General features: G+C 35.7%; 1 protein-coding gene across 1 annotated transcript in view; it reads left to right on the forward strand.

The window, feature by feature from the left end:
• LOC134537853 (hydrocephalus-inducing protein-like) overlaps positions 1-27,789 on the forward strand; it is a 184,325-nt gene that overhangs the window by 54,055 nt on the left and 102,481 nt on the right. Inside the window, exons 26-41 of the mRNA XM_063378731.1 lie at positions 2,050-2,577; positions 4,442-4,595; positions 5,920-6,173; positions 7,022-7,161; positions 9,812-9,989; positions 12,240-12,457; positions 13,495-13,694; positions 14,556-14,705; positions 16,147-16,305; positions 17,893-18,114; positions 20,026-20,302; positions 20,650-20,840; positions 21,345-21,577; positions 23,677-24,028; positions 24,627-24,745; positions 26,786-26,896. Coding sequence (XP_063234801.1) covers positions 2,050-2,577; positions 4,442-4,595; positions 5,920-6,173; positions 7,022-7,161; positions 9,812-9,989; positions 12,240-12,457; positions 13,495-13,694; positions 14,556-14,705; positions 16,147-16,305; positions 17,893-18,114; positions 20,026-20,302; positions 20,650-20,840; positions 21,345-21,577; positions 23,677-24,028; positions 24,627-24,745; positions 26,786-26,896 — 3,486 coding nt within the window. The remainder of the gene's footprint in view (positions 1-2,049; positions 2,578-4,441; positions 4,596-5,919; positions 6,174-7,021; positions 7,162-9,811; positions 9,990-12,239; positions 12,458-13,494; positions 13,695-14,555; positions 14,706-16,146; positions 16,306-17,892; positions 18,115-20,025; positions 20,303-20,649; positions 20,841-21,344; positions 21,578-23,676; positions 24,029-24,626; positions 24,746-26,785; positions 26,897-27,789) is intronic.

Consider the following 27,789-nt stretch of genomic DNA (forward strand, 5'->3'; position numbering starts at 1 on the left):
AAACAGTTTAAATACTTCATAACTTATTTAATTTTGATAGTAAAAATCTTCTGGTCAAGGTTTTGACACAAAACTTAATAATAATAGTTAGTACGAGGATTTTGTTTTTTTAGTAAGTACCGTTTTTAAATTCGGCTGCTGTCTGCATTCCGCACATGTAGGCTGTGCATCTACATTTGCTGGCCAACCACAGAAACCATTACGTTAGTTTATATTTAAAATGCCTCTGCAGATTGAGAATACTTCTGACTATGAAATACATGCTGTGGTTGGTTTTCTTAGTGCTAAAAACATGGCAGTCGCTGAAATTCATAGTCAGATCAGTGAAATGTATGGATAAATTATTCAGATAATGACAAAATCGTAAAAGTCTGTTCTTTTTCACTTTTTTGTCAATTTTCTGTGCCAAATCTTCAGAAATGTCTGAAGGTTGCCTACTTCTTTCCTCATTATGAACCCTCATGTGGCCAAAACAGTTTCCTACCATACCATCAGTCATAATGTTTTCCTCATGCATTTCACTAATCAGAAGATGAATTTCAGCCTTTATTACGTCTTAAGCACTAAGAAAACAAACCGCAGATTTTATTTCACAGTCACAATCAACTCACAAATGAATGTAAAAACGGTTGAATGTTTACGTAATAGCATCTGTCGCTGACCAGCACATGTAGGTACACAGCTCGCTTTCGTGGAATGCCAACTGCAGCGGCCGAATTAAAAAATGGTACTTACAAAAAAAAAAATACACCTCGTATTTATACGTAATTACTGAAAGATTCTGTATACCGTATTTACCCACATATTGTTCACATTTTTTTAGTGTTAAAAAGTTTAGTGCGATTCTTTTGCAAATTTATAACTTTGAGTTTAAAAAATGTATAATTGTGGTGTGTCGTCTTGAGTATGTGTGTTTTAAAAACTCTCCTGTGTTATTTTTAATAGTATGTTACGAGTAAGTATAAATGATTTAGTTAAAATGTCTGAGCAGTGGATGAAAAGCACTATGAATGGTGCCATTGTGCTCGTCTGCCCGCCACAGCTGGTGCTGGCGAGTGATGTGACTTGCTGGCTGGCATTCGGCTAGAGGAGGGAAAATCTAGAAATAAACCAGGGAGTATAGTCTGTGAGTGCGTGAAGCCATTTAGCGGTGTTGGCGGTTCTCCCCCCCCCCCCTCCCTTCCTCCTTCACACTTGTAAATGACCCTGAACTGGCACTATCTCCAGGTGTCTATTTGTACAGGTTCTTAAGATGCAACTGTGACTCAACATTATTGTTTTCTTGCGTGAGATCCTTCAGCTTTCAAATGCATCATTCCATGACAAAACTACAGCCATTGGTGCTTTGAAAGGTGCAGTTCAAAGCCTGGTTTTTTTTTTTACATTCTTCAGCTCCCAAGTGAATTCCTCAATTTATCGCAGGACTGTAATGTGTGTGCTAGTTTTTGTAAAAGAAACTAACAAGAAAGGGTAGCTCTTGCTGCCCTTTTTTTTCTATTCTGGAAGAAGACTGGTTTAATAGAACACTGTAGGGAGGATGGGATACACACCTGTCTTTTGTTGTTGGGAGGGGTCGTAAATCCAAAGGGGAGAGACGGAGAAAAGTGGGCTGGCTTCACTCTCTTCTACACAGTAATAAAGCAGCACAGAAAACAGACAAAAAGAGGATTGAGGTTAACTTCCTGTGGAGAAGAGCTCTGTAGTAGAGGGACCGGCATTATCTTTCATAAAGAGAGGTCTCAGAATATATCATGTTTTTAATACTACTGAACAGTTTCCAATCATAAATAATCTATGTCTTTGTGTGTGTGTGTATATGTATGTATATATGTATATATGTGTGTGTGTGTGTGTGTGTGTGTGTATATATATATAAAATGAATGTACATAATTTGTAACAGTATACATCCAATATGCCTTATGTTTTTCTTTGCTGCAAAGTAAATAATGCTGTTACAAAATGTATGATTATTTATGCAATTTTATGTACTGCAGTGAAAATTCAGTTATCACTAATTATGGATGAATGTCTCTTTGGTATGTTTTCAGATAGCATATCTCAACCCTGTTGCAATCCGTGTAGAAGGTTTTGGATCGATTCCACAACTGTATGTGGATCTTCCTCGACCTGCATTGCTAGCTCTACCCGAAGCAATGGGATACAAGGCCATTTCTGCTATTGAGAATGGTTGGCATCCTCCAGAAATCATTACAGATGATAATCTTAAAGAAAATGTTACAAATGATGATCCTGTAGACAAAGATACAGTTGCAGAAAATGGTTCTTTGGAAAAATTTGCAGAAGATGGTTCTATGGAAAAAGTTGCAGAAAATGGTTCTCTGGAAAAAGTTGCAGAAAATGGTTCTCTGGAAAAAGTTGCAGAAAATGGTTCTCTGGAACAAGTTGCAGAAAATGGTTCTCTGGAACAAGTTGCAGAAAATGGTTCTCTTGACAAAGTTGCAGAAGACGGTCATACAGAAAAAGCTACAGATGCTGGTTTAGAAAACTTTACATTCAATAAGTGTTTTCTTGATGACAAGTTGATGCTGGTTGACTGGGTATTAGAGTGTGAAAAGGTACGATGATAGTTATCTACATGTTATATTTCAAACAATGAGTGTTTCAGATCTATTTGTCATAATAGCCTATGACCTATAATCTAGTTTAAATGTCTCATACTATAAGAAAATGGAACATCTACATGTAAGTATGTTTTAAAATATGCTGTGTTAATTTATAAATATAAGATTAAATGCTTCCTGCATTTATACTTTGACAACCAATCAATTCAGTAGCTTGCAATGCTACTTTCTCTCAGATATACACACGTGGTCTTTTTAAAGTAGCTGGTTGGTGTTCCAGTAAGATGATAGTTATTTGCCATGATCATTACACAGAGATCTTAAAACTTACGTCATAAAATTATCATGAATAAAAGCCTACAGCACACAATCAGTTTATGTGCTGTCCAGGATGCCACGTAACCTGGACTGTGTACTAGAAAGGGCAAGTTCGTTGATGATTTCGAAAATTAGCAAGAAAAAGTAATATTGTCTAGGCAAAACAGTCTTATCACCTGTAGTAGGCCTCAAAAAGAAAAGTTAAGGTTTAGAAATAATCAAGCAGATAGCGGATGTTACTTGAGCGCTGACGATCTAGCGAGACTGGGCGGAACACTGCGTGCCCTGGTGGCAGGAAGACAATTTCTCGCCCTCTGGATGACCGTTGGGTCGAACTCGAAATTGTGCCATGGCCAAAACTATATAAACCTTTGAAACAAGATTGCACTGAAACCCAGACATGGTTGCATTTATTATTTAAATAAACAATAAAAACAAAAAATAAACACCCCAAGCGGAATGCATGGTGCAGCTTCGTATTTAATTTACCTGAAATGCATAACTACTCCAGGGCATGAAATAAGAAGTAAGAAACAATTATAATTTTAATCAGTGATGAAATATTATTGAGGAACGTGGCACTTGTTCTACACATGCCTCTTGCTGTGGCGGAGTTAGACACGCACGTACTCTTGCGCGCGTGCACACACATACACATACGCTCATAGAGCTGGCCTTAAGAGAACAATCTCGCTCAAGACCACTGCTTGGACAGTTGCCAGCTGGAAACCTCCCCTTCCTTCAGCCAGCATGCCTGAACACACCGACTGAAGACAGGTCATTCCCAGCACACCACTCACACTCCATGCGCCCCACACGTAGCTGTTCATCCTGACCTCACGTGCTCACATCTGCCCAGAAATATCTCGCAAGTTTTCCTATTCAATACCATCTGTCTTAAGAGAAATCAAAAGCCAAATAAAAATGTTAAAATCAAAACAAAATAATCTTCAATCTCGAAAACAAAGTTGGTTACACTGAAAATAACTAACTTCGACCACAAATCAAAAGTATCTTCAGAAAACACCATACCCTGAAATTTAGCTCTGTGACAATATATCATGTCTGCAATATAAAAATAAAGAAGTGTAACGCCAGTGTTACGTTTTGAAATTTTGGTGTAGAATAAAAATATTGTTTCCACAACATTGTCAACAAATGTTCAAGGTGTTTCATTTAATATTCAGTAAATTGAAGAAATGTGACACAATAAAATGTCTCTCTTTCACCGCTGGCAAAGGGTGGTTTTCTTGGCGATAGAAAAAAAAAGTACCAAATGCAGGAAGTAGAAAAGTGTAATTTGGGGCAAATATTTTTTTCTTGTGGTTTGAATAACAGGAACACAGTTGGGGAACAAAAAAATATGGTTGTAGGGGGAATTTAAATTTGAGGTTCTAATATATATTGTGAAATGCAGTCTTTTCGGAAACAATTTAAATTTAATGTTAAATATGTATGGGCATTAGAATACCCCACTTAATTTTAATATCTTCCTAGTTTTGTTCACTATGTACTATAATAATTTCAATTATTTTGCCAGGATAGTTATCCAAGTGTAGCTGATACTGAGCTTGCTGTAGAGAGACTGGTTGCCTACAAACATCTTGTGAACAATCCACACATTCTTCTCCATATCGGCTATGCAAATGAAACTAAGCCCATTCCAGAGTTGTATGTTCCTCCATATACATTGGGTAAGTGTTACATTGGTTTCTTTAACGGTATGACCAAATGAAACTTGCAGAATGTTTTTTTAAAACTTGCCAATTAAAATGGTTTAGTGTTTTCTTAAGTATTATTAATATTTGTTCACATAGAAAATTAATAATGTATTTGAAAATAATGAAATATAAAGTACTACCTACATGTAAAATTCATTTGTTCTTTTGCACATTTAAAAGGGACCTCAAAAAGACAGTTACAAAATAATAGGGTGCTGCTGTGGAATAAAGAATTAATACAATATGATCTTAATTGGTTTCGGAACCACTTTAGACCTGGATCGGGACAGATGATTTCTGTCTCCCAGAGGATTAAATCATACTAAGCAACCCATGTATTTGTTTTCATAAGTTTGTAACATTATATTTTTACAGCACCTTTAAATTTACATAATTGGAAATCATGCACCTGTGAAAAGCTACTTTTACTGTTTGGGCTCGTACAGCCAGTGGGTCAGAGCTTTGGGCTCAAGCTTAACTTTTGACAGAGATGTTTTTCATGTTGGCAAACGTCTTGCAAAGCAGAATGTTATTGAAGTTGGCATAGCTTCGGTGTATACTCACGAAAACTGTTGTTCGTGTTTTGGACCGTTCTGTGCCGAGACCAGGGTTGGGTTTTTGAAGGTAGCGGTACATCCGCAAATTGTGGGCGAGCTGCAATGGCACAGGGAGGTGTGTTTTACTGTTTAAATGGAGCGTGCAAGTAATGAGGCTTGACCGAGGTTATCCCGGTTACATGATGCTAACACTTGCTATTGTTGCGTGGGGTTTATGATAGTAAAAGACGTGATGCATGTGATTATTGATACATGCAGATGATTACTGGTACATTGTAACACAAGTCAGTGGAGTACTGTTATGCCACACAACACATTTTGGAAAAAAATAAGTAAATTAAACGTTGCTATTTATGGAAACCAATGCTTCAGAATATGCAATTGTGGATAACATTAACATTTTTAGGAATGCATTAGCTTTGCTAAGTGAGGGTTTGGTGTATACTTTTGAAATAATTCTGTCTCTTAACTGTCAATAGCAGGTTAATATTTATTTATGATAATTGTTACTTAGTCACCAACAGTCCAGGTTGCAATAACATTCACAGAACTAATAGACATTTAAAAAATAATAATAATAATAATTGATTTGTTGTACAAATCTTTTTTCAGTTGAGGTGTACACAATTTAAAAATAGATCTTAGAGGTAGGGTTATATGCAAAACAAAAACTTTATGATGATAGCTGAATGGATAACTTGAATTTATCTAATCAAAGTTTATTGTACCAAATGTTGAAGATGTAGGAGCAGTCATTGCTGGAACAGAAGTAAGTTATGCTGTATTGATAACCAATTCTGCGCCATCAAACTTGTACGTGAAGCTGGCGAAAATGGACCAAAGCAACAGTGGGAAAGAGTATGGCTTTTCCGTAGGATTATCTAAGCAAAATTTATCTGTTGGTGGTTCAGCTGAATTATTGTTTACTTGGAAGCCACCAGTAAAAAATTTTTCTACGAACAAAGAAGATTTCAGCCTCTCTGTTATCCTGGAGGTAATTTGCAGATGCTTCTCATGGAAAATGTGTTTATGTTACATTGCTTTTATTTACTTTATAAATTTTTATTATAAATGTAGCTTTGAATCACAACAGTCAAATCACCCAATAAAAAGTAAATTTGACACCCACCTCAGATTTTCATGAAAATTGGACAGTTGATTCTATTACTATCCAGATAACACACCTGTGAATATTTTTTTTTTGCACTCACAACTTTAAAAAAAAATTCAACATTATTCAATATATTACCATAAAATTTTGCAGGAAGTTTGTGTGTTATACCTTTAAGCAGCAAAAAAAAAAAAAAATGCTATTATTAATCCATCTAAATCCTCCAGAAAACTAAAAATATTTAAATATAATTGTTTTTAGAAATTTAAGTAATGGGTGTTTTTATTTCAAAAACCACAGTATCTGGAGTCTCGATAGAATGCTAAAATTTGGACTTGACATGGAATGACTCAATAGTAATGAATTGATAGGAAAAGCATTCATTTATTATGTTAAGAATGTAGAGATATTGATGAACTGTTCTGAGTTTTATAGCTACCCATTGATACTTTTTGGTATTTGATATGCATAATCATGAAGAAAGTTTTGAATTATAAGTTTGCTTTATATTTGGAAATTTAATTCCATAAGAATTTCTTTAACCAAACTTTCAGTAGTGCAGCAAGTGTTAAAGTACGTTTAGCACAGTTTTGTTCACATGTTAGCTGTAGCATATTTCATTAGCAGCACGTTTTCACTTTGGTTTTTTTCCTAATTATACGGTATCAAATACAGATGTTGATTAACAACACAAATTCAAACCTGCATTAACAAAATGTTTTATTTTCAAGGTTGCTGGTGGTGCAAACATCGCGATAACTACTGTTGGTTTCATCACAGTTCCATCTGTGGTAGTTCAGCCTCTCATCGTTGACTTTGACACAGTGAAAACTGGATTCAAAAGAGTGATGGCAGTAGTTGTGAAAAATGAGTAAGATATTAAACCTCTAGTGTGTTGTATATTCATTATATACTGGCTATGCCTGCGACTTTTTCACATGGAATTTAGAAAGAATGTTTCCAGAGTTTTTACAGATAGGAAAATCTGGAAAACAGGGGGTGAAAAATTATGCAGTACTTATTGTCTTAAAAACAGAATGTATTTAAATGTTAAATTCATTTGCTGTGTATGAATTTGACATATAATTATATATATGGCCCAGTCTTCAGTTTAAGCACAATCTATAATGTATCATTTCAAAGTTTTATTGAAGTAATGTAGTCATTATTTTTATCAGACTGGCAGGGTTCGTTATACAGCATTGATCAATATGGTAACATTTTAAATGGTATATTGTTGCAGGAAAATATTTTGAAGTCAAATTTTAATTAATGTATGTTTGTTAAAAAAAATTTTGAAAGTAATTTTTATTTCAGTTTATCTGTTAAATTTGCAAAAAAAAACTGATGAGACAGGGAAAACTTAGGGAAATGATCTGAAGTAAGAGTATTGTAACTATGTTAGTTCATACATTATGCTTAAGTGAACTTCGCCAGCTAGAACATTGCAAAATAACAGGACTAAGAAGTTACATGAGGACCTATTAAAAAAGCTTCTCAATTCTCACTTAACTAAATAAAAAGACAATCAGAAACTATATTTTAAAAATTTAAGTAATAATGTCACTGCTTTTTTTTTATTTATAAAATATTTATGTAATGTTGTAAACGCAAGCAAGACAAAACAACCAGATCACAAAGCGAATTCACAAATGTAGCTAAGAGTGTAAGTTTAAAACCTTAAAATTGTCCTAAATCATGCCCAATCACAAACAAAATGTCATGAAATTCATAAAGGATTAAGTTTAGTTAAATAATGAAAGGTTTTGAATGCTAAACGAAAACTAAAACTATGTTTTGATGCAGGGGGGGGTCGATCGGTCGGCTTTACGGTGGATTGCTAGTGGGCGCCACCATGTGGTACGGCACGTGGACCCGGTGAGACTCCTAACTCAGGGCGTGACGTCGCCCATGTGAGACGTGATATTCCCCCTTGAAAACATCTAGCACTAATTCCTGCCCGCTCTCAGCGTCGGGCACGCTTTTCCCTACGAAGTGGGCTCTCAGGCGTCCCACACGCCGTCACTCTCCACGTGGTCACACAGATAGAAAATAAAAGAATAATACGTGAAATTCACACACCTGATTTATTCCGCTAATTCCGCTCACACACGTACATGGTTGAAACTATACAAAACGCCCGCGGCACAAATCGGTTTATAGGTGATGAGCCACCACGTGGTCATATATATATTGAATTACGTAGTACGCAGAAAAAGACCGAGACTGGCCATAAATTAATTAATAAAGCAGTCCCCCAACCGAGAGCTGCTCCGAGAACTAAAAGAAAGCGATTGAGATGAGATTAAAGTTAACAGAATTACTTGGCAGAGAATACAAGCGGTGAGGTCCCCGGAGTGCCGATGCGTCTGCTCTCGGTCGTTGATGACGGAAGACTGGGCTGAGGTCATGGCTCGCTCGACTAACATGGCGTCCTCCCGCCGAAACAATTGCCGTTTAAAGATATTAGCGAATTCGTGCCACGGGAAACTAAATTAACATGACAAGAATGCATTGAAAATTATGTAACAATTTTTGAATGAAAAGAAAAGATTGTACAAATTATAATTATTAAGATTTAAATTTAATTATTGTCTGGCTTCGGGTTTCCTCGGGAATGTCCGGAAACGCTATGATATTTTAATACATTATTTTAAAATAAAAGTACATAAAACTCTCCCGGCCGATCTGCCGTCACGTTGCACTTAGGGAATATAAAAACAAACAACACAGTTATATATACTTATGTTTTTAGGGGTGCGGCGCACTGGCTCGACAACGCCCTCTTGCCGGGCGAACACACACGCACGCACACGTACGCACGAGTAGGCGGGAGGTTTTAATGGAGGGTGGATAGTGTTTGGGCGGTGGCATATCGGACTTACAGGGGCCGTAGGCCCGGACGATGTCAGTTTGTTACATGTACGAATTACCTACCAATAATTGGCTATATGTAGCTTTACCTGCATTGTAGTGATAAGGAATTTTAAGATGCATGCATTGCCATCTATTAGTCTTTGAAACTTTAAATCAATAACCTTGTAATTTATCAGTATGGAAAGTATTCTACAATTGTAATAACTTATTATTTAAACTATGTATTTTTTTGATTAATTCCTTTGAATGAAATAAATATAGAGTAAGGTGTGCATAATAAAATGTGTATTTACTGCAAGTACAGTGTAACTTTTTGAGATGAAATGAGTTGTAAATAATACATAATAACATATATATATTATTATGCTAAATTCCACTATATGCTATATGTTAGTTCAATTCAAATCCTTTGTCCTAAATTTTATAAGAATACATTGAACAATTTTTGTGTGATAATTTAATAAATTACCAGACAGACTTTTTTTCTTGTTGCCAGTTTATCACTTTTCATTACCAAAATAACCTTTATAATTATATAATTGATTTCACATGTTCTTTCATGATTGTTACATATTATAAGTACATATAGATGTATCTTCTATGTGCTATGTCAACCCAAATTAACAAATTGGTGTATTTTGTAGGGGTTGGGTACCATGTATTTGGAAAGCAGAAGTGAAACCCCAATTATATGCCTCAAAAAAGAAACGTACCGAAGTTATTGAAGATACTGTTTCTGCTTTCACAGTAAATGTAGTTGAAAAATGCTTTGATCTTGGTGTTGCTGATATGTTGGAAATTAGTTTTACACCTTTTACTCCGGTAAGTACCTTAGTAACTCAGCTTGACTCTTAAGTGATACTTTTTGTCCTCAGTTTTGCCATTTGGACCTCAGATATGAGTTCCCTACCTGGAGAAGCTTTTTAATTGGCAGTAGTTGTAAATAAAAGCATTCACTTTCAAAACTAATTTGTAGGGATGGGCCAGTAAAATCCTCAAATCCTCCGTATTTGAAAGATTCAATATTCAAGGAAAAGATATGAAGAAAAATATTGGAGGAAATTTAGTAAATAAAAAAATTCAACACTGATAAGTCTGGAGTATCCTAGGCCTATTCTATTAATGTTTGCCAAGATATTGTACTTTTGATATGTAATTATATAAATAATATTAGAATATTTATTGATTTTTCAATATTAGTAAGTGAAACTAACAATTAAGGAGTTGAATGTTTTAACACCTTATTAACATTTTCCATTTCTTGTACATTATTGTATTTTTGACCCTTGACACCTAGATTTGGATTGTAGTGGTATATATGAGGTACTCTTGTAGATTCGAATTTGAGGTACTCTTGTAGATTCGAATTTGAGGTCAGAATTCGAGGAAATTAGGATCCGACCCATCACTACTGATTTGTAAATAAAACTTTGGTGAAAAATGTCCAACTTTTTGGAATAGATTCCTGCAACATAATTATTTGTGCTCGCGTTCACTTTGATCTGTGATGTCATGGCAGCCACAAGAGCTGCTCCTGAAACTTCTACGATGTTCCCATCACTGGCAGCCTCCGCGAAGCAAGGCATTCTGAAAGTAGGTGGATAGTGCTGCTTGAGTGTCTCGCCTACCCGGGCGCACACACTGTGTGCAGAGCTTAAGAAGATACCTCACGATTTGAAAACTGCAAGATATCGGAGTGATTTTTATTTATGAAAAGCGTTTAAGAATACACTGAGGGCAGATGATTAGTTCTGTTTCCATATTTTGTTTTTAAACTGCATTTTTAGGAGATTTAAAATGGCTAAATCACGTGTTTTCAGAGTAATTTTTTATAGATGAAATGCCCAGTAGATTCTTGAAAGCGCTCAAGGGACTTGCTTTATGCCTTTATCTTCATTTCTTCGTTATCTTAGTTATGGTTGCCGTTTAAATTTCATTGTTGCCCTATGCATGACGAGAGAAACTGCACGCCAGTCCACAGCCTTGCACTTAGGGGTGACACAGCGCTAGAAGCACCAGCAACCGTCACACTTATCATTTCGCTTCACTGACAGATACACCCCTAACTAGGCGGGGCCCTCGATGAAAAGCTTCATAACACTGGACTTTTGAGACTAGTCTTTGAGCTGCATCTGCACCACTTTGGCCTAAAGTGGCCACGGTGGTTGAGTGGTCAAATCACTCGCCTCCAACCAAGGCTCTCTGGGTTTGATTCCTGGTGGCGTTAAACCCTTATATTTCGCTAGTAGAAAATGTGATGGATGTGGCTGTGAGCTGGTTTGTTTTCTCTGGGCACTCTAGTTTCCCCCCCACACATTCCTTCGGTCAATTCTCCATTCTCATTTGGTCACCCTCCATTGTCTCCAATGACCTCGATGATGACTATGCCATAAGTCTTTGATTTACCACTTTGTTCTCGAGTGTGTGAGGCGTAGTTGGCTCAATTTGAGATTGGTGATTGTAATGAGTAGCACCTGAACATCGAATTTGTATTGAGCTTAGTTAATTATGTACAGGAACTCATGAAAAATTTAAAACATTTATGTTATTAATCCCTAGGCATTACATGGTGATATAATCGTTGGTAGATTATTTGCAAAATGTTGGCCAGACAACTGGTTAGAGCGACCCTTGATATCATAATTATATTTGTGTGAACTGAATCCAGGAAATTCCACCATTAAAGTATTAGATGACTGTTTGATAAATCATCATATATCAGTGCAAAAGTTTGATTTAAAAAATATTTAATGATGTACAAAAGTTCATACTTTGCATTTCTAGTATGTTTGTTATTCATGCGTAGTATATTATGGTCTTAATTTTTTTCATTGTAAAAACTAAATTTTGTAGTGGTATATTGTTTAAATAGTAATCAATCCAGCAAATTTTATCCAAATTGGTTAAGTAGAAAAGACATGGTTGAATACCAGACATCCACAATTTCACATTTATCTATTAGTAGGATATTACCAGAATGATGTAGGTTTAATTAAATATTATTAGACAACATATATAGTTTCATATGTGTAATAAGTATATTAATTAATTACATGTTTATATTATTTTCAGGGTGATCACAAAGCATATTTGGTTCTCACCATGCAACAGAATCCGATTAAGGGTGTTGTGGTGTTGCAAGGAAATGCAGTAGAGCCAAAACTCGCAATCAGTGAAACGGAAATCGAATTCCCACCCTGTTTGCCTTATCAGCAGAGCGAAGAAAGACAATTCACGATCACGAACCCATGCACATTTCCTGTGGAAGTGTTTCTAACAGACCTTGACAGGTAAAGTACTGATGCCAGTAGGCATGGTAAGACATTAGAGGAATTTACATTCTTGTGCACTTCCTAAAGTATTTAACTTTTTTTGCTCTATTTCTTTATTATTATTTTCAAAATGAGACCCATCAAATTCTGTGTAGTTTTATAGACTGTAATGTTATCATCAATCCTTGAGTTAAACTGGCGTTCACATAAAATTTAATATAAAATGGTTATTGACTCAAACCTCTTTACCATTCTCAGCTTCAGAGCATGGCCTGTGTACAGTTGATTCAATACACATTATATGTAGTTATGTTTTCAATTGCTGTTTGCACAAAATAAATCATCAGGATCATGTAACAATGGATTTAGATGACTTGTATTGATCTCAAAGTCATGTGTAGAAGTGTCTTAGAGCCCATCACTTGGCGATTCTGTTACCTCATGAAAGGTTTTACATTACACATTCATGCACAGCAATGTAATGTATTATCCTTCTTCCTCCTTCATGTGAAGTTGAGAGGTAAAGGGATCAAGATATGTATAACATTAGGCATCGTTATCGAATAATGATGCATTACTATACCAGTAATATATGTCAATGCTTGGTTGTGTTTCTTTCCAAACAATCAGATCCTAAATATAAACAAGAATTGATACAAATATAATGGTGTTACTGTATAATCACAGTATAAACAATAAATAACATTTTCTTTTGTGTTTTCTGAAAAGATGTTTTTAATTTTTTATTTTTTATATATATAATGAGGGTGGTCATCTTACCACTAAGTTAATTCTTTTGTAGCATGAATTAACTGATAGCATGCAAATCACAGAAAATATTTTGGACCTGGCTTTTTGCATAAGTCAAATAATTAATTTGTTTTTAATTTATAATTGTTTGTAAGTGGTGGTTAGTAAAAGGTATGTATAATGTTATGATAATCATGCAAGACAAATTCATTTTAGGGAGCAATGTATTTTTGCCAACAGTGCTGAGGTATTATGTATTTTGGTGTTTATTTTACTAAGTTTCCTGAACCCGTTTTCATTCCAAGCCAACTCATTGAAGAAGAAAGGGTTTTGGAGGTGTTGTTCCGTCTCTACGAGACGAAGGTATTGGTGCTACCAGAGAGAACACCAGGAGACAAACTACCCTATGAATTACTAGAGTTCTATCAGTGTTTTTTGAAGAGTGTCAGAGATGGTTTAAGAAGTAAAGAGAAATTGCAAGAAACTACCAGAAATTCTGAAGAAGGTACAGTTCATAGTTTATTTTAATTTTAGTTTTATAAAATAAAGTTAAAATTTGTATTTTCAGTGCTTTTACTTTCTTACAGATTTACATTCATCCAAATATCTGACCAGTTGTTTTTATTCCTGAAAATAGTTATCTTCATCTCCAATTAAAAACCATTGAGACAAATGTTTGTGAAGCTAATCATAGAAATAATTGATTTTTAGAGTTTTTTATATTTCAGATTGTTTGATATGCTGTAAGTAATCTGTAGTTACTAAATAAATGGAATTGATATAGGCAAGATTATATGGTGAAAATTGATAGGACTGAAATAACACCTCAATCCAAGACAAAACATGAACTATAACTAATTTCACGTAAATTATGTGAATTGGTCTTTAAATAGTAAAATTTCAAATCATAAATTCTTTAGATAACAATATTTATGTACCAAGTGATAAAATTTATTAATTCATAGTGTAGGAGTTTTTCTAAGTATATACATAAATATACATAAATATATATATACATACATATAATACATATAATATACATAAATTAAAACTGTCACTGTCTAATACAGTGATATCATACATGTGTGGCTAAAGGCTTACAGAAAATCATAGGGTTTTTAACAGTGCATACAATTTTTTTTATTCATATTAATATTATTTCAATCATAATACAATGTCAAAAGAATTAAGTAATATTGCTTACAGATACATCTGCAGGTATTTAGGTTTTATGTTTATTATTTTGGAATCTGTAAAATGTAATTATACCGCTCATAGCATTTCCTAAATATTGGTTTGGTTTCATGTTTGGGTTCTACATTTGTGTGACTTGACGGTGTGTACATGACACGCACTTGATTGGCAGTTGAGAACGACAAGAGCAAAGACCAGAAGAAAATCGCTCCAGATGCATTGGTAGCAGCCAACAGAACCACTGCAGACACAGCAACGGACTTGCTTCACGAAGATCCTCTTGCGTTGAAAACTGACGAAGAAATATTTTTGCTGATAGATGGTAACTGTCATTGGGACTGATTAAACTTTAAAATTATTCACATTTTTCACTTGTGGGAAGTGTTCCTTCACCATTAATTTTGAATACACCTCATTTGTTTTTTGACTGTGGCTGAAAAAAATTAGTCTTCAAATTTACTTACTGTTTGAAGAACAGTGAACCTTACAGATTTTTAAAGTCTCTATGTGAAAATGAGAAAGGCCTAGTTTTGATAAATAATCATCATTTATTAGTTTTAAAATTGTGTTTTTAAAGTGTTCAAGATTTTTTTTTATTTATAACATTAATTTTGGTATGTTGAGATGAATTTGTCTTTTTTTTAATTAAAAACATAATTTAATCAAACAGTTGCATGTACTCTCAAACTAAAGTGTGGGGAAAATACAAATGTAAAATTGGGGAAATTTACAGTTGTAAGTGCTACCTTATTTCACATATGAATTTTGTAAGCGAGTTTTGACAAATGTCAGTAACTCTGTTCCACACCCCATCTTAGTTTAGTCCCTTGGATTGGTCAGCCGGCTGATCCTGTCATCGTAGTTAACGTTCAGGTTAACCTGCCCAAGCAGGGAGAAATGCACACTTTTCAAGTTACTCTTAACTCTGCTTTCAGTCACTTTGCTGAACATTACTACTATACGTTATGTTATTGTTACAAAATTTGGGATATCAAAATAATTATTAACTGCAATTTGCCTTTTAAAATTATTTAGAACTAATGATGTGTCAATTCCCCTTCTTCTCAAATCCAAAACTTGAATTAGATTCTCTTAGGAGTCAGGCGGAATACAATACTATATGTTAGAAAAACAAACATTTTAAGTTTTGAGAAAATATTCCACACATTAAATTCACATTTTTTAATATAAAATAGCTACATGTTTAGGATATAAATAATTCCTTTTTGTGTCAAAAATGTTCCCTGAAATGATAAACAAACATTCCAGAGCATTTAAAAACCTTTGAGGCATACAGAAATAGATTAAAAATAAATTAGAATATATTGTGAAACTTTTAAGGAAAAATTAAAGCAGCCAATGTTGCTTGTTCTTGTTAGGATCGCCAGATAGCAGCACAAGGCTTACTCACGCGAGGTATTTCGGCAATAACACAGAAACATTGCAAATAGTAACATATTTATAAAGTGGTATCATAGAAATACCACTACGAAACAAAGGGTTAAAGCTTGGTGAAAGATACAAATATTTCTCTGATAGCTTCTGTAGAGTTCAATAATGTAGTCCTTTTCAACTACACAGGTGCTGGTTTTTGGATTTCTGAATTTCCCTTCCTCAAATATTTTTCTTCAAATATTCTTTCTCGAATATGTAATAATATTTCAAATTCTAAAGATTTGATGGTATTTGAGGATTTGATTGACCCATCCCTATTTAGAACGTAATATGTCTGTGTGACTGATTTTTTTCTGTCTGACTAACAGAATACCTGGGGGAAATGAAGAGAACCGGGGACTTTGCCCCATGTGGAAACGACCCTCTGCAGAAAGTGCTAGCCAGTGCCCAGCCTGAGCTTCCGGCTGCCGTAGAAGGCTCGTCCAGAGACGGAGTGTTGATTGTTTTTCACGGTGCTCCATTGACAGGTAACATTTTCGAAGCTGTGTACAAATTTTTGAGCAGCATCTGTTTGCAGGACTTAAAGTTGGTTCTGCTCTGTACTTCTGTTTAAAATATCCATTAGAGCCCTGGGGTTGCAAACCATTTGGGTATTAAGGGTATGTACGTATTTGAATACTTGGAGAAGCACATGCCACTTGCTAAATACCACTCAATAGCCCTACTGTTTGTTCACCTTTTATTTCAGTTTTGTTTTTGTATAAATATTTGTAAATTATCATCATGCTGGTTGAGTGGTGAAAAAACACCTACCTCCTGCCAAGGTGATCTGAGTTTTATTCCCAGTGTGAACCTAGATTTTCGCAAAGTGGAAACATGGTAGACGTTGCTGTGCCCTATAGGTTTTCTCAGGGTACTCCTGTTTTCCCCACTCATTCATTTCATCAATGCTCCATGAGATTCTTATCACTTGTTATTGTCTCTGTGACCTTGATGTCAGCAAGGCGTTACGCTCAATCCATCTATCCAGCTTGTTACAAGTCACAATTGTGCCCAGCTAAGATGACGACTGTTCCTAGCATAAACATAAAACACTTGAGAAATATTTCTACAACTGTTGCATGTAGTGGGGTGTAAAATCCTGTTCGTGGCTGTTATTGACTTGAAACTGTTAACGATAATTACCAAACAAAAACGTTCAAAATAAATTTCCACTTTTATTCTTCTCAACGACAAACTTATTACATGTTCTTTACGAGAAAGATCCAGTAGAAAACACGTTCGCCGATCAGTTCTCACTGTTTGGTGCCGTCACGAAATAATATCCCTAGCGACTCCATCATCTAGGTATGTAGATAGATGGGAAAATAAATCCTGGTGGTCCAGCAGACCACCCAGACCCACGCCATATGTCTGGGGCCCAAAAATTCTAGTTTAAAGTCCGAAACTTGATGGAAAAAAAACTAAGGTTGATATTAAACAACTGCGGCTTGGCCCCAGCATCCAGACGTGAAGTGTCCCTCCTTAACAGCTTATGATATTATATTTGCAAGCCGTCAGTCCTGCATAACCTCTCGGCACAGCACTTGAACAATGACTGACGAAACTTAGCACATCATAAAACACTTAGGATAATTCACTTAGATGGAACTTCCCTGAAATCCTGCCTTACCATTGGCTACAATATTTATTCTCAAGAGGCTTTTCAAAATAAAATACTTCAACATTAAAATTGATTACAATAATATTATTAATATTACAAATAATAAAATATAAGTATGAAAAACTGGGTCACTATGACCTTGAAGCTTATTATCAGCTGATCTACTGTAGTACTGAGGAAAACACAACAGTATGTATTGTATTTTCATGGCAGGCCATCATGACATACATTATTTAAAATTTCACCTTGCTTACCTCACTATATCCTTTGTACAAGTTATCAGGATATTTTTTTTTACCATAGGAATATTAGATACTAAGGTGATATGAATATTTTTGTACTTTTTTTTAGGTGATTCTTCTATTTTTTGATAATTAAATAAATTTTATTTGTGGACTCATTTTCTTAGGGTTTATGTGCAATATACAATGTGTGTGTTTTTTTTTTACAGAGAGTGTGTATGCAGCACACAAGATGGGTAAAACATTAGGAATACCAGTTCTTAATATTGACCAAATAATATTGGAACAGGTTGTTTACGGAAACACAGTACTGGGAAGGAAAGTGTATGATTTAATAAACACAGTGTATAAGAGTGAACTTGAAAATGGCATTGATAAAAGTTTAACTGTGCAAGATAATGAAAATCAACAAATTCCTGAGCAATTAGAAGGTAAAAAAAAAACTTTTGTGACATGTTTATTGATTTATTTGTACTATAATTTAATTAATTTTCCATGTTACAGAGTGACATTTAAAGTCTTTATTATGTTAAGGTGGCTTCTGTTCTGATCAATGCACTGCTATATTAGAGTTTTAAGCTTTTCTCCGCTCGTTCCAACTTATCAATCGGTATGTTGTCAATAGCAGCTTGAATATTGTTCTTCAGTTGAGCCAGGGTCCTTGGACGATCAGTGAAAACTAAGGATTTCAGATAGTCCCACAAAATAAAGTCACACGGGGCTAAATTCAGTGAGCGCACGGGCCATTGAACATTGCCCCGCAAGGAGATGAGGCGTCCGGAGAAATGTTCTCGCAAAAGATTCATCGACATTTGCGCCGTGTGCGCAGTGGTGCCATCCTGCTGAAACTAGACATGCCCCAAATCCAAAGTTGACTGCCTAACCTGCTCGATGTTTTCTGGTGTCCTGACAGCTCTTGAACCTCCAGGGTTTTTTTCTGCACATCACCGGTTTTCCTAAAGCTGTCCACCCATAAAAGAATCAATTTCTAATCAGGACTACAATCCATGGGCGCAATATCAAAGTGATTCTGAAATGCACATTGCGTGGCAATGATTGAATGGCCGCTAGAAAAATACGTCTTTAAGGCGAACGCACGCTTCTCTCTCGTCCACTGCATGATCATTACTAAACGTACATTTCAGAAAACATTAGGCCCCACCTTTCGATTGAGCACTGCCCCACTCTTCTCGGAATAACTTGTCGCTTCAGGGCGCACGTTTCAAGTAAGGAAATTTACCTGCCGCACCAAGTGACATTCAGTATGGGTAATTGTAGGCCAAGTATGTTTAAGTGTATTTTTCTTAAGCTTTAGCAGAGAATTAATTCATAATGTAAGTACATATAAATATACATACTTTCATAACTGCATCGGAGTAAATTGGATGGTATTATGCTGGAATCCTGGGAAGACGACAAATTTCTATTAATCGAAAGATTTCAGATTTAAAAGAAAATATTCCAAGAAGATACTAAAAGAAATATAGTAAATTAAAAAATTCAACTATGACTATTTGAAGTTAACGAGGTCGTTTTATGTACCTATCCTATAACCATTCCCTTAGTTTGATATGTAATCATGTAAACCAAGTTCATGAAATGAACACTTAGAATTGAATGTTTTAACACCATAGTTAATGTATTTTATATAGTGTACATTATTTTACTTTTGACCTTTAGACTAGATGTATTCAAGGTACTCTTTTTGGTGTGATTCAAGATTTGGATTGGAGAAAATTGGAATCTGACCCTTCAGTACTTGTGGCACTAAAAATAGAGACAACAAAACCACATTATTGTATTTTTAACTCAGCACAAATATAGTGCAGGACCTTTTGAGGGTATGAATAAGAGGTCAAGGCAAGGTGGGATTTTGTGCCGCCTAGGTGATTTCATATTCCAGGAACAGTGTATAGCTTTTATTCTTCATTTAAAGTAGTTTAGTGTGTGTCCAAAAGTGTTAATTAAATTTCTATTTAGTTTTGTGTTTAGCTTGATAGTAGAAGTTGTTTCTGATTTTTTAAAGGGTTCATTATTTTCATATATTTCTTTTTTTTTACATTCTTAACGTACTTATGGTCCCTGTATTGAATAATTTTGTTTGAATTTCAATGCAAGATTTATATTTCAAATAATATTTATTATTTATCATTTGACATCAACTGCGAGAGTAGTAATTTTTTTTCATTTGAATATTTAGATTTTACAGGTTGTGATTCAAAAGGAGAGATTGTTTGGAAGGTAGCATTTCTAGAGAAAAAAAGCCATATTTCAATTGATTTTATTGTTTATTATTTTAGATGAACTGTGAGAGAAGTAATTTTTTTCATTTGAATATTTAGATTTTTCAGGTTGTGATTCAATGGAAGAGATTGTTTGGAAGGTAGCGTTTCTAGAGAAAAGACGCCATGAGAAGCTCAAGCCGCTGAGCGCAGCCACGGGGAAAGGCGCGAAACGGCCCAAGAGTGGTGGCAGCAAGCCGAGCTCGCAGCGCTCGCCGCGTGCCGGGAAGGCCGGGACCAATAAGCGCCAGCGCCAGGCGCAGTCTGCTCCCGTCGAAGACTGCAGCTCGCTCGCGGGCCTCCCTCTAGACCTGTTGCGCGGCCTGATGGCGGAAAGGTGCGGCTCGTATGTAACATGCGTGCATTCAAGCTTGTAACTGGTTTGCATCAGTGAGCGAGAATGCTTCCCCAAGTACATATACCTTTTTTCTAGTTCCCAGTCCAGTTCCAGTTCTTAACATTCACTGGGTGGTAGCTGACTGAAGCATGACATTTCCACCTCGGATTAATGTCACTAGGAAACTTTCAGGACTTTTTTAAAACAGTTGAAAGTAAAATCTCTGAATTTCCCTGACTCTCCAGAATATGGACAGACACCCTGTTAAAGTTGGCTCATAAAATTAACTCTGTTTGTAGTAATATGTAGTTGTGTTTGTTGTTCCAAACGCACTGGTGTTCTTACAGTTTTCGCCTGCCCGGCTTGAGTCGAGGGCTGGTGGTGGAAAGTCTGAGGAGCACTTTCCTCCCGTGCGTGCCCGTCGCGCTGACCGCGCTGCTTGCGGCGGCTGGGAACGTCGCCCACATCCTCGGTGTTGTCTCGAACTACTCGCCCGACAGCCACTACAAGTGGCTGTCCGAAAAAGAGCGCAAGGAAGGTACATGGCTCCAGCAATACGGAGTTTTCATTGTGCTAGCCACATAACAAGATGGTTGGATTCTTCATTGCTCGTTTCAACTCATAAACATGTTACCTTGGCAGAGCCATAAACCTGTTGTCTACGCTGATACTAATACAATTATGTGTGCAAGCAAATGTACATGACATAAAAACATGGGTCACCATTATATATAGGGTTTTTTGCCTCTCACCCTACACAATTTCCTTCAATTTTGCCTTTCTTTACTATAAGAAGCTGAAATACTAAAGCTCAAAAATTAAAATATAGAAGAAGAAAAACCTTTATAAAGCCGTATTTCTGTAACCAGAGCTGAGATTTCTAGATCAATATTTAGGACAAAAATTTATGAAATAAACAGCTTGTTTTTCATTTCCTGTATTTTTAAAATGTATAATGATTTGTAGATTAGTGTTTTATTGTTAATTGTTATGATATTAAGTGTCTTGTTAAATAACTACCACTGTCGTTATTTTTCTACAGAACTTGAAAAAGCTGCGCATTACCAAACAAAGCTGGAGATGTTTGAAAATTTGGACGACAGTGAAATAGATATGCTTGAAGCTGATGACCAGGCATTATACGATCAAATGCAGTTAGATAAAAGAAGAAAATTACTGAAGTTAAGAATTGAAGCTAAACAGAAAAAACAGCTGGAAAAAAAGGAGAAACAGGATAAACGAAAATTGAAGTCCAAGAAAAAATCTAAAGAAAAGGCATGTTTAGGTTCCAGTGATTTCTGTGACAAAATGAAATTATTACTGCATTAAAGTATTAATCTTCATAGTTTTTATGAAATACCCAAAGCTAATAATCAAAACTATCCGTGACCCATGCTGCTATCCTATATGCTTGGTAGTGTTAGAATATAAGGAGGTCAAATGTTGCTTGCTATAGTGCATTAGATATAATATTTTATCATTAATAACCAGTAATGGGTCAAATCCACTTTAAGGTATATAAAAAATTTCCATGTATTATTATTATTATTATTTAAAAAAGAGTGCCTTGAATCCTAATTTAATCTCACTGGATGAAATATTAGTCATTCCTGGAGAAGTCTTTACAAGTATCATTTAATATTGTGTAACTTTGCCTCTGATCTTGATAACTGCCTGGATTCAGGTAGGAAGTGAGTCCATAAGGTTGTCCAGGTACATCCCATCCAGGTTTAGCCACTCCTGAGGATTTTATCACGCAATTCCACCAAATTGCGGGGATGCTGATATCTGTGTTTTACCCGCTGTTTCAAAATGTCCACACATTTTCAATGGGGTTCAGGTAAGGTGATTTTGCAGGCCAATCGAGATGTAATAGTGTGGGGGAGTGTTCATTAAAAATCAGTCACATATGCATCCAGCCTGATGAACTTTACTGTCGTCATTTTGAAAAATCGGGATACATACAGCATACTGAAAGGCAACACCTGATCATCCATAATGTTTGAATAAACATGCTGGTTCATGCTAGTGGCTACTGCAGTGAGCAGGCCCAATCCATGATAGGAAAAACACCCCCAAAACATCACAGATCCACCTTCGGCTTGATCCTGACTTTGCAGACGTTCAGGATGAAAAGCTTCATTTATATAAATTATAACATTTTAACTTATTCTGCCAAAAAGTTTATCAAAATTATTTCTGTGAAAAATATGTTCTTCCTTTTGTTATTGGTTATTGTATATTAATGCTTGGCACCATGGACCCCCTCATTGTCCCAATCAAATAAATTTCATTCCAGAAAAATTCTCTTCCCTTTTTCGTCTGTTTTGCAGCTAAATACTCCCTTGATTGTGATACTACAAATTCAAAATTTTCAAAATACTGCTCATGATGTACCTTATTTACTCGCGTAAAGGCCCAAATTTTCGACTCCAAAAAAGGGGAGGGGGCCTATACCCGAATTTGGAGGAAAAAATAGATTTTTCTTTTCAAGTCGTGCGTCTTTGTTCGAATGAGAATGGGCGGGGGAGGCAGCGACGCGGCAGGAGAGAGAGGCAGAGGCAGCGCTTTAGCAGGAGGGGAGAGAGGCAGAGGCGTGGCTTAACCTCCCTCCTGCCAGCTAGCCAGCCAACCAGACAAAGGAGTGTTAGAATCCTTGACCCACTTCCCTTCCTCCTTCACTTCCCCTCTTCTTCTCCGACAACACTCCACATCAACACAGCGGGAGTCCAGCTTTCTTTATCTTTATGTCATCATTTGAGATAGGACTAACTGCTTATGTCTGGCATGCCTCACGATGGTCCTAATGAGAACGGACAAACTATAATACCAGTCTCTGTATCACTGCCGCTCACAATACATGGCTTGTTGTTTTATGCATGCCAAGCTGCCCTGCCCTCAGATAAACCCAGAAAAAACACGTTTTTAAATTTTTTCTCAAAAATGTTTACAAAACAAGGAGGGGGGCTTAGCGGGCGGGGCCTTTATGCGAGTAAATACGGTAACTTGAAAATTATTTTATTTTCCACACAAGGTAAGCATAAATTAATTTTAATATTTCCGTAGTGTTTTAGGACGAGGTCACTGATCATATAACCAGACTCAAGTTTTATGCAACACCGTTATCATTCTGCGCAAGCATAAGTTTTCCTCCCTCCCCATGGCTCAGAAGGGCAGAGGGGAAAAGTGAAAGTGTCCATATGCGCACTAAGAAATCAGAGACAAAGGAAGGTTTTTAAAAGCCATTCAGGTTTAGAAATGTCTTAGCAATCTTGATATATTTTTTTAAATAAATTCTGTTAAAGCTGAACGCTATTTGATGGCTTGGGCATGCAGTAAGTTGTGATATATGAATGAGCCTTGACCTGTTGTAGCCGGGTAAGAAGGCAAAGAAGAAGGGGAAGAGCGCGGAGAAGGTGGCGGGCCGCTCGGGCAAGTCCGAGACAAAGTCGAGCCACAGCGGGAGCAGCAGCAAGGGCAAGAAGAAGGGGCAGAAGTCCGCGGAGAATAGCGCGGAGAAGGTGGCCTCGGGCAAGTCCGAGACAAAGCCGAGTCCCAGCAGGAGCAGCGGCAAGGGCAAGAAGAAGGGGCAGAAGTCCGCGGAGAAGGTGGCCTCGGACAAGTCCGAGACGAAGCAAAGTCGCAGCGGGAGCAGCGGCAAGGGCAAGAAGCTGCGAGGAGCCAAGAGCTCCAGCAGCAGAAAGGGCGCGGCCAAACGTTCACAGGGTGAGACTGAGAACACGCCGCCCTGCGCCTGATGTTATAGTATCAGGGGTGTATGCAGGGAGGTTGTGGGATGATATACACCCTCCCCCCTCCCAATCCTCCTGAACTCCTAAGTCATCCTAAAAAAAATCTATCATTTCCACCAACAAAAGGAAAGGATTTGAAAGCAAAGAGATTCTACTCCCCATCCCCCTCCCGTTACAGAAATTAATAAAATTCCGTATACGCTCCTGATTATCATGAATGAATTAGGGCTTTGTGTCTCGTCGACATCCGAGTGGTTATAAATGATTGGGGGGGTTGCGATAAAACTGTAATAATACTGCTAATCATGTCAATATAACATATACGTAACACCGAAATGCAAGTTAATACACCATTTAGCACCACAATGTAACCAAAAATATTAAATCATTGAGTAATTTTGAAAACTGTTGGGAAACCAAAACAAGGATGGCTAAGCCAAGATTCAGAATTCCGAATTAAAGTTGAATGTTCTACCATCACACCGTCTTGCTGAGTTTGAGATGGTGACTGACATGTAATGAAAATCTATTAGCTGAGCTTGTGTGTTATTATTTGATGTTCTGTGTTTCAGAGACTGAAGCTAATGGGTTAGAAAAAGAGATTCTGTCGGCATTTGGTGTTTACCAAAGTGACTTCTTTGAAATTATAAGCCTGTTCCAAAACTGGGACAAACAAAAAGGAGCTGTAGTGGTAAGATACTACTAGTGACAATTCTTTGTGGATTGATTTTCATGTTTTTTTATTACAAATTGTTTTGTTTATAAAGATTGTGTATTAGTCACAAATATGACTTATAAATGTTTTTTTCAACACATATTTTGAGATTTCACAAAAATAAGTGATTTTGACTGTAATACATCATGCATTTTTAAAATAAAGTAATTTTTAATAATCATGTCAGGGACAGAACTGCAATAATAATTTAAAAATTTGTCAAGCATTTATGTGTTTAAAAATGTACTATCAGTTAGGGATGTGCGAGTACCCGATATTTTCTGGTACGGTTCGAATCCACAATTACCCGAACCCGGAATCGTTGTATGTACATGGATTTGAACAGTATTACGAATATTCACAAAAGTTATAAATTAATTTAATACGGCTCAAAAATACTAGCAGTGAAAAATAAAATTAGGCTACTATTACGTAAGTATTTATAATATGATGTATCTGAGAAAGATATGTAAATTAAATAATTAACACAGTGACATTGAAAGAATTTCGAGAGCTTAAACTATAGTAACGAATTTCGTCGTATAGCAAACTATAAAATAAAAACAATTACATACCTACAAGAAAAAACATCTTGGCTATTTATTGGAGAAAAAATGGTTTCGTTTGCTGAAACGTTTATAAAACTGAGATTTCCCTGTGGCGTGCAGTTTATTAGGATTGAGTTGGAGAATCGAAATTGTTTTGGTTTTTATATTTTAAAGTGTTTATTATTAATTAAGTTTACATAATTATAAACATTTCAATCTCAGTGGAATAAATAATTGTCAGTAGTTACAGTTCAAAAAGAGAGAACACACATTAAATTAATCAGTTATTTTTAATTATTCTGTGCTTAATATTCGGAATCGGATTCATATCTCAAATATTGCCAGGGATTCGAATCGGATTCGAACCGAACTGAAAATCAAGTATTCGCACATCCCTACTATCAGTTATGTAAAATTGAATTAATAAGAAGCAATATCATTAACTGGTAGAAAAATAACACTAAACAAATGACATAAATTAAATTAAGAATATTTAAAAATTAAATTTTTTGTTTTTAACTAAGTTTTGATCAATACTGATTAATTTAATGATTTTTAGTTTATTTTCGTTGCTGTAGGTTTGTTAATTTATGTTTTGGTTTTATTGCACTTCTGTAACTAACAGTATAGTTTTACAAGAAATAAAGAAAAATTTAAAACAGTATCAGGGGGTGTCGGATCCAAGCTGGCGGATTCCAGACAATGCGCTTGACCACTGCACCTTGCTCCTGATTTAACGATTAATGAAAAAATATCCCTCAAAATCTACTAAAAAACCTTTTAAGAGTTTTTTCTCGTTTCCTTAGGCCTACTCAGGCGAGATATTTTAAGATCTGGAAAGGGGCGCCTACTTGCTTCTACTCACACAGTTAATGCCAAATCGGTGAGTCCTGACTCAGGCCCTTCCCTTGTGAGACTGAAAAACTGCCCAAGTGCACCAGAAACAAATACAACCTATGATAACATGTAAATTACCATTTTAATATCATATCCGTGGAACATAATCACATGTTGACCACTTTTAAGCACAATCCATATTGGTCATTAAATTCAAAACCTTTGAAAATTAAATATAAAGTATTAAACTAGGGCACTACGACTTTACAATCTAGACTTGGCTGCTCTACTGTAATTGTGGAAAAACATTATTTACATAAAAAAATACTTAAAGTTGGGGAGGGTAGGGGTATGCATTACTACAGAGTAATCTTTACTTTCATTAACTGAAAATACAACCAAGGAAGAGCATTTAAAGACACAACGTTACTTCGAAGGAAACCTCGGTGATATTCTACATTATCCTGTGAAAATATATTTACTGTGCTTTCAAGCTGTGGATAATGTGTTGAGATAGCTGTTTACATTTATAAGGAGACTTTTTGGAATGTAACGTCAGCAAAAATGTAAAGGACACTTTCCTCTTGCCCTTTATAGTTTTTGACCCTTTTTTTAAACTTTTTTTTTTCAGGGCACCATGTCAGAAAATATATTGTCTGCAGCACCAGCAAAAAAACTTAACAAAGCCAAACAAGAAATGGAATCTCAACTGCCAGCATATCTTAGTGTTCCTGTTTTAGGAGTGAGTACATCAATACATAAGTATAATAATGTGTTTAAATAACGTTGTGATTCATTTAAATGATTTTTATTTTATTTTGCAAACTGCACATTATTGTATGTACAAAAATATAATTAAATGTAAACCATCAGTGGTTTATTAAATTTCTTTTAAATATTATTAATTTAAGCTTAAGGTAATAAGTAATTTGGAAGGTCTCTAATCCGGCACGTTTAGAAATACGGCCATGCCGTACTAGCAATTTTGATGAATTATTGAACGTTAATATAGTTTTAACGGAAATACTGAAGAAAATTTAGTAAACAGCACAGTGATATTCAAAATACCTAAGTTCTCTTTGGAAAAAGCACTTGCTTTATTTTAAAAATCATTACGGAAATGTATCTGTGAACAGTTGTGAATTATAACCCTCTAGAAAACATGAATCCTTATAATGAATAAGACTACCAGCAGTAAATATATACTCTCTGAGCGAACTAAGAAACGCCGGCATAGCAGTAATGCGACCAAGCGGCTAAGGCGGACAGTTCAAATCCGCCTGAAATATCAGAGTGTGAGCGGCTCAAAAGGTGCCATGGTACAGAATGTGTCGAATGACAGACCTTTCACTGTAAAATAAAATTTTGTGACAATGTTTGATTTGTAAACGTCTTAGCTCTCAGTATACGGCATTTGGTTGAAGTAATTTCGTGAAAATGGAATGGAAGTTGAGGAACGAAAATGTGTCGCAAAGATGGCGGACCCATGTGTAGCAACATAAACCTGTGTAATGTCAGTTTCGTAAAAATTATTGTATGTGGGTTGGTGTTTATTAGTAATTATTAGAATGGCACCAAAGTGAAAAACCAAGTACATATAAATCAAAGATAAGAAAAACTGTCTACAACTCTTTA

The sequence above is a fragment of the Bacillus rossius genome, chromosome 12, assembly GCF_032445375.1.
Source record: "Bacillus rossius redtenbacheri isolate Brsri chromosome 12, Brsri_v3, whole genome shotgun sequence".
Taxonomy (NCBI): Eukaryota; Metazoa; Arthropoda; class Insecta; order Phasmatodea; family Bacillidae; genus Bacillus; species Bacillus rossius.